General features: G+C 40.7%; 1 protein-coding gene across 2 annotated transcripts; it reads left to right on the top strand.

Annotated features, from left to right (window-relative positions):
• Positions 1 to 564: 564 nt before the first annotated feature.
• acsl5 (acyl-CoA synthetase long chain family member 5) lies at positions 565 to 9,474 on the top strand. Of its 2 annotated transcripts, none has more exons than XM_083994712.1 (21): positions 565 to 705; positions 1,425 to 1,593; positions 1,689 to 1,800; positions 2,641 to 2,705; positions 2,800 to 2,901; positions 3,013 to 3,112; positions 3,496 to 3,674; positions 3,864 to 3,896; positions 3,988 to 4,039; positions 5,104 to 5,177; positions 5,299 to 5,376; positions 5,486 to 5,620; positions 5,744 to 5,878; positions 5,980 to 6,075; positions 6,546 to 6,618; positions 6,809 to 6,897; positions 7,507 to 7,623; positions 8,226 to 8,369; positions 8,467 to 8,568; positions 8,922 to 8,993; positions 9,317 to 9,474. In XM_083994712.1, exons 2-21 carry the CDS (start codon positions 1,438 to 1,440, stop codon positions 9,449 to 9,451), a joined length of 2,049 nt encoding a protein of 682 aa, XP_083850838.1. In that variant the 5' UTR covers positions 565 to 705; positions 1,425 to 1,437; the 3' UTR covers positions 9,452 to 9,474. The 2 variants fall into 2 exon arrangements, with proteins under 2 accessions (XP_083850838.1, XP_083850837.1); XM_083994711.1 differs by having other exon boundaries at positions 1,422 to 1,593.
• The last annotated feature ends 1,151 nt before the right edge of the window (positions 9,475 to 10,625 follow it).

The raw sequence follows: 10,625 nt of genomic DNA, 5'->3' as shown, positions 1-10,625 counted from the left end.
TGGTTGTGACCAGGGCCGTTGCTAGGAATTCTGGGCCCCCTGAAAGTATACTAAAGTGGGCCCCTGCCCCATGACTTTTCCACTTTTTTTTCATAGACTACGTATGTATTATCATTTCTTATTTAGCTTACTTTGTTTTGATGCTAATGCAGCATTACTATGAGTATTAGTCAGGGTCTTATGCAGAATAATTAAGTCATACAAAGATTAGATTACTGGGGTTTTTGTGGGCCCTACTGCCTGCTGGGCCCCTAGAATTATCATCACCTGTCTCCCCTATGCAACGGCCCTGGTTGTGACACTCAACTTATTTACATGATATGATAAACGGCAGCTAAAAGTATTGACCTTTCATCAGCTGCAGCATCTTGACCGTCTGACTTGATTACCTGAGATAAAGTGTAAAGTTTATCTGCCTGGACTGAAATCAAAGGCAAAAAAAACACAATCATCTTAGTAAGTTGCCTAATCTAAACTTTAATAATATGACATACAAGCTGGAATGGGTTCTGTGCTTGTGCTTTTTTTTTATCAGTAGTAGTGATGCTGGTCAAGGTTCAAAGTTTGAGTTTAACTGTCGGACTTGTTTCATTCAGAGCTTCAGCAGACGCTCTGCTGTGCACACACCACCGGCAGCACCACCACCACCACACACACCTGCCTGTCAACTGGCAGCTGAGGAACACCTGAGAGGACCAGCAGCAGGTAGGACAGCCAAATAACGCAACTTATTACGCTCACTTTAAATGGCCAGGATCCAATTTGCAGTGTCCCAACACTGGATTTGTCAGTTCAGTCGTGTTAAGCAGCCTAAATACCCAAATTGTACCATATGAAATGTTCTTTTCTGTTTTCATATTAATGTGCAGTTGCCATGTTTTCATCTTATTTATCAACGGCCACACAAATGTCATAAAACATGCTGGCACCTAGTTTGACCCTTGACATGCCATGTTGTCATAAAATAACTAACCTTGACCGTGTGGTTGAACCAATGTGCCTCAAAGGTTAAGAAATCTTTCCTTCTTCCCCGTCTTATTGGACATGGAAGAATTTGTCTTCAGACATGATCTTGTGCAGAAGCAGTTGTTCTGCTCAATGTGTTTAACTCATTTAAATATGAATTTAAAGCTGCTGTTACTGTATGTATTGACTGTAATGTTGTCGTTCGTCTAATCTTTCATGGGCTGGAGTCATCGTGAGTGATTAGAGGAAAAACTGTTGCACAACTTGTGTTGACTTTGACCTCAAGTTATTGTGGAGATGACATTAAGATCAGTGACGAGGAGCTGAGAGTTGCATAATAGGACAATATATCTATACTACGGTGAAGTTTTAAACTAGAATTGGGTGTTTTGGTGTCTTTTTATTTATTTTTTATTGTAGGTCTAACTTCATTAGTCTCTCTCTTTGCATCCCAGCAGATTTGGCACCACCATGGAATTCCTTTTCCAGTTGCTGTTCTCCCCCCTCCCGACGCCGGCCATCATCTCCCTGTTTGCACTAGCAGCCGCCACCTTGTTCTACCTCAACACTCGGCCCAGTCCCCTCCGCACCCCGACCGACCTCAACTGCCAAACTCTGGGAATCAAGGTAAAAAAGTGCTGTCAATGTGTTAGTTGTATAGATGTTTATGGCGGTTAAGTTCACGGTTTCACCAGTGACCGGCATCTGCTTATTGTCCTCAGGATGGAGCAAGAAAGACGGCTTTGCTTGAAGGCAACAACAACCTGATGTCCTTCTGCTACGTGGACGCCCAGACCCTCTATGATGTGTTTAGGAGGGGGACCAGAGTTTCAGGTGACTGAGAACTTCCTCTTTTTTCAGCAATTTCTGAAACTTCTTCATCAGAGTACATGTACTAGAAAATCTGACCATTGAATCACCATTGTGCCCAGCTTTTAAACAGTGGATACACAGCATATATCTACTTGTTTTAAAGGTTAGGCTAATGAAAGCTGCGGAAGCAAAACATCCTTGACATGGACATTGTTGCAGCAAAGCTGTTGACCTTATGTGCGACGCTTGTAAAAGGCTGAACTGAATGTAGCAGCTTGAAGTAGTGATGCATCCAACATGGTAGAGGAGAATGAGAGCTGAATGTTGGTGCATTCACTTACCGTTTTTAGTAAAGAGCTGGAATAAACCGCTAAATTGTAAAACATTACAGTATAATGATGAGCTTGAGGACTTATTTTCAGTCACTGTAGTATGTTTATGCTATGGTATAAATCTTCTCGTGTTACACTCAGCATTACATGAAGTTCTCATATCTTGAACTGTTTCTTTAAAAAAAATATATAATAGTAATACATTTTATGTAGAAGCGCCTTTCCTGACAGTCAAGGTCACCTTACAGAAACAATTAAAGACAATGTAAAACACTTCAACAATAAAACAAATTTGTAATAAGACAACAGTAAAAGCCAAGATGAAGTAAAACAAATCAGAAATCTGCAGCAGCAAAGGTCAACAAAGAAAAGTTAGAGGGAGAATACCTGTTTAAAAAGATGGGATTTCAGATGGGGAAATGATAAGGCCTAACTTTTTTGGGGGGTTGAGACCAAAAGCTATGAAGCTCTACTGTTCTATACTTCTTAATTACATGTAGTTTGATGTTGGCCCTGTGTCTTGCTGCAGGTAATGGACCGTGCTTGGGCTACAGGAAAACAGGAAGACCATACCAGTGGCTGAAGTACAAGCAGGTAAAAAAAAGTCCCTCAACTCTTGTAAAAAAGTGGAGAAAATTGTCCTTCACTTTGTCTGACCTTCTGACTCCTCTTCCTCCTCCTGATGAAGGTGTCTGACCGGGCGGAGCACCTCGGGTCAGGGCTGATTCACAGAGGACTGGAGCAAGGCCAGAAGACCTTTATTGGTATCTTTGCCCAGAACAGACCTGAGGTAAGTGGGAACTGTGTGTTTGTGTGTGTGTGTTTATGACGAGGTTTATCTTGGCTTCACCTCGGCTGCTCTCTCTAACTCTGCCGTGTGTCTTCGTGTCGTTTGTGGCAGTGGATTATCGGCGAGCTGGCCTGTTACACCTACTCCATGGTGGCAGTTCCCCTGTACGACACCCTGGGTCCTGAGGCTCTCGTGTTCATTATCGACCGAGGTAATTGGAGCGTCTCTCTGCACTTCTTAATGCTGCTAATTGCAGAGCCAGGTCGGAGTCCAGTGGCTCGCTGGTCTCCAAAGGGATTGATATCAAGTGTGCTCTAATCTCCTCTCTCTTATTTATTACACCCTCTCCTTTAACCTGTGCTCCAATTTTCTTTTATCTGATCACTTAAAACAACACGTCTGCTGTTACAAATACTGCTGATCTGGGTTTTTATCTTTATTTTCATAAATCCTGCTGTTTACTCTATGAATCTTAACCCAACAGTGTTGACATACTTGCCTCATAACAGCACTGGTGTCAACTTTTTTTGCTGGTTATTTGCACCATAAACTTTACTGGTGGCGATATGACTCAGACTTTCTCTCGCCCCTCAGCGGAGATCTCCACGGTGCTGTGCGACGATCAGAAGAAGGCAGAAACGCTGCTGCAGAACCGGGAGAAAGGCCAGAGCTCCGTCCTCAAAACCATCGTCGTCATGGACTCTTTCAACTCCGAGTTGGTCGAGAGAGGAACCAAGTGTGGGGTGGACATCGTGTCCATGCAGGATGTGGAGGTAACGGCACGCCGAACACAAACAAGTGCGGTTGCTGGTGACTCATCGTTGCTGGCGCCACTTTTAGAATTGAAGAAGTTTTGTTTTTTTATTATATATTTTTTTTATATTTGCAACTGTTTCTGTTACAAGAAACACAAACGTTATTGGAAACATGTTTTATGTTTTTTGTTTTTTTTCCCTCCTCAGGCTCTGGGGAAGAGTAATCTTCAAAAGCCAGTTGTAAGTTTCTAATATATCCATGTAATCTATTTTTATGAGCTTTAACAAGCCGCATGCTGTTCTGATGGTGCCGCTTTCATGTCCCCAACAGCCACCAAAGCCAGAGGACCTCAGCATTGTTTGCTTCACCAGTGGCACAACAGGTGATGATTTTTTGCATTTGATTTCTATTCATTTATTTCTTTTCTTCTTTTTAATCAAAGGGAATGTAACGCCACTTTACTAAAAGAGAAAATCATGGTGTTTAAATGAATCTATCTTAGATGTGGCTGCACAGAATGAACCATGTAACTGATGAAAACCATGAAAACTAAGAGCAGCCATGGTTGAGTTTCAGTTTGGTCACGGTTGAGTCGGGGAGGCCGGTGTTTGTCGGTTGGTCCAGATTGAAATATCTCACTGTGATGGATTGCCTTTTTCAATCTAGCAAATAGATTCATGGTCTCCAGAGGATGAGTTACTATAAGGACACTGGTGATCGCCAGTGGTGGACAGTAACAGAGTAAATTTACTTGAGTACTGTTCTTAAGTACAAGAGTATTCGATTTTTTTGGTACTTATTAGTCTTACTTGAATACATTTCCAAGACAAATATTTTTACTTTTACTCAAGTTAATTTCTAGGAAGGCTGAAAAGTACTCATTACTTTCAGGTCTGCTCTTCTTTTTTTTTTCTAAAATCCTATTGGACATAAGCTGTGTTTGTCAAAGAAGGAAACCCTAACCCCTAAAAGCAGCACATCAGTGCAGCTGGTTTCAAAGAGTTAATTCTCAGAAACAAGAGTTAAAAGGTAATTTAGAAAAAATTATAGTAATTCACTGATGTGAAAAATAAGAAATTTACTCTTACTCTTATTTTTACTTAAAAGCATGTACTTTTGGATACTTAAGTACCTTTAAAAGCAAGTACTTTTTTACTCTTACTCGAGTAACATGTCGACTGAGCTACTTTTACTTTACTTTTATTTTTTTTTTAGCAGTATTTGTACTCTTACTCAAGTACTGGGGTCGAGTACTCTGTCCATCTCTGGTGATTGCCACCATCAGGTTGACATTTGTGTGTCTTCTTATGGCATTGGGTTGACTGCTGTAGCTATTAATCTGTGGGAACCTGTGACTGGTTTTACTCTCACTCTTCTTGTATAACCTGATTTTAAAGCTGAATGCAAGTGTAAATAGACAAAAACGTTTTTTTATTTCATTCTCAGGTGACCCGAAGGGAGCAATGCTGACCCATGAGAATGTGGTGTCTGATGCTGCAGGTGTCATCAAAAGCTTTGAGGTAGCCGTGGTCCCAAAATACAGATTAATTATCATGCCAAAACGGCTGAAATGGACACTTGGTGTATAAATGCTAGCTTTGCTTTGCTTTTGCTAACGGAGCCTCTGTGTGTGTCCCACAGTCGTCAGTTGTTCCAAATACAGACGACGTCAGCATTTCGTTCCTGCCTTTAGCTCACATGTTTGAGAGAGTGGTCCAGGTGAGAACTTGATCAGATCGTAAAAAAAAAAGTGTGTTTACAGTCGTTTGGATCTGTAAATGAGACTTCAGAGCATCCCTTAATGTTTGTTTTCTGTCTGATCCTGCAGACAGTGATGTATGGTGCTGGGGGTAAGGTGGGATTCTTCCAGGGTGACATCAGGCTGCTGCCAGATGACATGAAAACGCTGCAGCCCACCATTTTCCCAGTCGTTCCTCGGCTTCTCAACCGTGTCTATGACAAAGTTGGTAGACACAACATCCCCGTCTCATCATTCCTTTCTGCTTTAAACATCAACTCAAAAAAAAAAGAAATTCCACTGTCTTTTTATATGTAATTTTTTTTTTTTTTTCTTTTATGTGTCTAGGTCCAGAGTGGAGCCAAGACACCTTTCAAGAAATGGCTTCTGAACTTTGCCGTGGAGAGGAAATATGCTGAAGTCCAGGAGGGCATCATCAGGAAGAACAGCATATGGGACAAGCTCATCTTCCACAAAGTCCAGGTACTACCTCTATTACAGTAAATGCAGATTATGTGACACAAATGACAGATTATGTGACACAAATGACAAAGTGTTTTTAAAGTGCTGCACCTTGATTGTAGGAGTCTTTTGGGGGACGAGTGAGGGTCATGGTGACTGGAGCAGCTCCCATTTCTCCCCCTGTGCTCAACTTCCTCAGGGCTTCTCTGGGCTGTCAGGTAATAAATAAACTAAATCCTCTCCCTATAATACTTGTGGGTATTTTTCATTTTACTAGCAGGTCATGTTTGTTTGATTTTGAATCTCACTTTAGGAAATCCATTTTTTTTTTTTTTTTTTTGAACATCATTCACATATTCTTGACATAACCTCTTGCAAAAGCCAAATTCAGTTCACTTTAAGGACTTAAGTTATTTTCTGGGTTGTAATTTGGCTTCTCCAAACATTTTGGAAGGTTTGCAAGAAAATGTTGACCTAGTTTCTAAATCAGTCATACGATGCCTGAACTTTGGTAAACTCTGAGGTGTTGGCAACCAAAACGCTGCTACAGTAATGCTTGTTTTTTTGGGGAGTAAAGAAAGAGGGTTGCACAACAGTGACCAGCTGGTGCCGATTGCTCCATGTTGTCATGATAACCTGGGCGCATTGCTCTCAACTCCGCTTTGATTTGACTGCAATGCTTTTTTAGATCTTTGAGGCGTATGGCCAGACGGAGTGCACGGCCGGCTGCACCTTCACCATGCCAGGAGACGCCACCTCAGGTACGTAGTTCAGAGGCAACCAGAGTTCAACTTCGCCAGTTTGAACTTAACTTGTCATTTTGACTTTTGCTTTATAGCCTTTACAATTTAAATCATTTAATTTCTGTTGTTACAAATGATGCAGATCATCAGTGTTGTTAAATAAGCAATTAACTTTATGCTTCACTTGCTTCTATCTTTTTAACCACAGGTCATGTTGGGTCGCCACTGCCTTGCAACATTGTGAAGTTGGTGGATGTTGAAGAAATGAACTATTTTGCATCAAATGGTGAAGGCGAGGTAAATCTGGGTCATTCAAGTAATTATCCAACTGCATAAAAGTCAGAGCAGGATTCAACTGCAAAAAGTGCACAGATCACACCTCCATTAATCGTGACTATCATGTTAATGTAGCTAAGTTATGGAAGTAAATATGGGAGATTTGTGATTTTTGCTTTTATGTATAGCCTATATTCTTTTACATTTTGACAAACTGACACCATTAAGTTGCCAAGCTACTTGTTTGCAATGTGTCCATTGAAGTTAATTGGCACTATTTTACTTTGCTTCTGCAGAAGATGTTAAAATGTGTTGGGGTTTTTTAGGCCAGGTCTGGCGTTCATTATACCTTCATGGCCATTTAATGAGATCCTCGTGAAGTGCAATTTGCACCATAATCACACATGGTCAATTATCACGCATTAAGAGTTTTTCTTTTTGAAATAACATTAAACCACATAAACTTGATCTTTAACAAACTAAAGACATTACCGATTATTTTGTCATAACGTTAATGAAGGTTGAAATCTGTGGATTAGATTCTCATGTTTAATATACAATGCTTATGTTTTTGAGTAATGTTCCCAATTGTCTTGTTTGTTTTATTTTTTATTCCCTGCAATTATTCAGGTCTGTATCAAGGGTAGAAATGTGTTCAAAGGGTACTTGAAAGACCCAGAGAAGACTGCAGAGGCCTTGGATGAAGATGGTTGGCTCCACACTGGAGACATTGGGAAATGGCTTCCGGTAAGAAAAGCCAATGCAAGGCAAATCCCCCCTCCTCCCTCTCCCCGCTACATGTAAATGAATCAAGCAACTTTTTCATCATAACCACTGACTTAAGTACAACCACAAGCTTCTCAGTACCAGATGCACACACTCTTTGTGGATGAGGCCGCCTGGCAGAGTGTATCAAGTTCAGTGCTTGAAGTAAAGAGGATATCAAGTGGAATCTGAGTTTCATAATTGAGGTTTTGCAAAACAGATGACTTTATCTTTATTTGGGAATCATTAGTTTTTGAGTTCCCTGGAAGGAAATGTCTTAGCTGTGGAAGGGACGGGCATCATCTGGCCCATGGGAACACATATTGCCCTGTTTTCTTTTTCGATTTTGCAATATTCAAACAACATGCTTTTAAAGATTCAGATAAGATTTAGGTAGGATAAATTGATAAATAAGTGATTTTTCCCAAGAGTTTAATTCAAGTAGGTTAGGAAATGGCCTCTTAACTTGATCCTGACACTTCATGATTTAACTAATCTAAACAAAAATAAGTGTGTGTTTTGCAATGTCTGAAAGTTACAGCAAAGAGGTTTATATTATTTTTCTGTAATCTGTTTTGCGACAGAGTGGAGTACTGAAGATCATTGACCGAAAGAAGAATATCTTCAAGTTGGCTCAGGGCGAGTACATCGCTCCAGAGAAGATTGAGAATGTGTATGTACGCAGTGGACCTGTGGCCCAAGTGTTTGTGCATGGAGACAGCCTACAGGTAAGTTAATGCTGGCATCTTTACAGCTTCTGCATGTACTGTTCATCACTACTGGCACTCACCTATTTTTTTCTCTTCTCTTTTTTTTCATCTTCAGTCTTGCCTGGTTGCCGTTGTAGTCCCTGACCCAGAGGTCCTGCCAGGTTTTGCCAAAAATCTAGGTTGCCAAGGCTCCGTTGAAGACCTCTGCAAAAACACAGTAATGTTTCTGCCTTGTCTTTTTCTTTCACACATGTGTTAGAAGGGCCTTTCTTTCTCTGAATAACTCTAACAGATAATCTGGGGGTCACTATAAACTACAATACTGTATTTAAATGTCTCCTCGGGTTTGCTTTTATGCTCAAACTCCTGCGAAAGAATATCTGCAGTAAACCCAGTCATTAACACTAAAAGAGGCCAGTTGGATTGGTCCTGCACGCTCACTGTAAAACCCATAAGGGACGATGTCTGCAAATCTAATTGAATATTCAAAAGTAGAGCAGCGTTTGAATTGTTTCTTCAGCTCGAGAATTACTTATTGGACTGATTTCTAACTCGTCTCTTTCATTACAGGAAATTAAGAAAGCCATCCTTTCAGACCTGACCAAACTGGGTAAAGAAGCGGGGCTCAAGTCGTTTGAGCAGGTAAGAGCGCTTCTATGCAAGTCAGATGGTATTAGAAAAACATGATGGTTATCTGTAATTATACAGAAAATAATTGGCATAATTGTCTGTTCAAGCATCTACTCTCATTCAACATAATAGGTAAACTGAAACTTCAAGAGGTCATTAACATTGGAGCACATATTTCCTGTATTAGTTCTCCCTCTAGTGGTTTAAATGAGCTTTGCCTTAAACTTGGACTTTCTCTTTTTTTATTTTTTTTTTAGACCTTTGCCCCATTTACATTCCTCACAACCCCAAATCCGTCCCCCATCCTCATGTTTTTGCTCCTTTTTTTTCTACAGGTTAAGGATTTGTACCTCCATCCAGAGCAGTTCACCATTGAGAACGGTCTGTTAACTCCCACACTCAAGGCCAAGAGGGCCGAGCTCAAAGCTCTCTTCCAGCCTCAGATCGACAAACTGTATGCCAACATCTAATAAAAAGGAACGAACAAATGCCACCAACTCCCCCATTTTTCTTTTTTTTGTCTGTGTTTTAAACATGAATCGGTTCTATTGTGCAGTAGCCTTTCCTAAATGTCCATAAAGAGACCAAGCTGCTGTGTTTTTGGCTTTCATGGCATCAGGCCTGAGTCACCTGAGACAATGAGGTTCTGTTAAACTCGTCTTCCCGCTGCGCTGAGCCGGGGTCAGCTGGACAGACTCCTTGTCTACAACCTGAGTGAATCATCCGTCAGCAGTTGCAGCTGAGCGCTCAAAGCTCTGGATCAACATGCCACTAGAAATTAAATTTGATTAATTAACGAATGACTACTGTTGGCTGCTGTGAGGCCTTTCCGTATTTTTTTGTTTCAAGGCAGGCAAATCTGATCGATCGGTGCTTTTGAGGAAAATCTGTTTCGCCGTTGTAATAATAACTTGGATGGTGACAAGGAGGCAGGAATTTACCAGAGGAACGTAAATCTGTCTTATCACATCATCAGGGTTGTGCTCTGACTCTTCAAAGCAGATGGTGACATACAGTACACATTAAGGTACATCCAGCAAAAACTAATGCAACAGCCATTTGAGGTTACTGCTGAATTGTATTTCATACCAAGATGTTTCCATTTTGTCCATCCATTTCTAGCATACACAGAACACCTGTATAATGCAATGCAAGTTTACATCTGCCAGGCTAACCATAAAGAACAAAGGTTGTCCAGATTTACAAGTATTAAATCTGGTCTGAACATGGGAGATAAATCGGTTCAACTGCTTCAATGGGTTTTAGCCTTTTCTGACTCAACACTGCCCTCGTGTGTTTCTGTACAAACATTGCCAAGACCTGCTCTGACCTCTTGCAATTTTTAACTGTCATGTCAATACCTGTAGGAATGAATGGAAACATTGCCGAAAGGGTTTAATAAAGTTTGGAATCATAATTACAGGATAGTCAATTATCTCTGCATGAAGAGTAACGTGTGGTCTCTCATAATCTCATCTATCTTTAAGAGTTTTCCTGCTTTAACAGCAATGAAAAGTAAATTGTAAAAACTTACAGCTAAGGCTGGAGGTTTCCCTGACACCCGAGTGACCTCAAATGCCAGATTTCATATTATTTGGGCACTATAGAGAGCATATTGACCAGCTGCTGCATCTCTGTCTGGTC

The sequence above is a fragment of the Trachurus trachurus genome (assembly GCF_905171665.1).
Source record: "Trachurus trachurus genome assembly, chromosome: 19".
In the NCBI taxonomy this organism is placed as follows: domain Eukaryota; kingdom Metazoa; phylum Chordata; class Actinopteri; order Carangiformes; family Carangidae; genus Trachurus; species Trachurus trachurus.
This window is presented reverse-complemented; position numbering and strand designations above follow the sequence as displayed.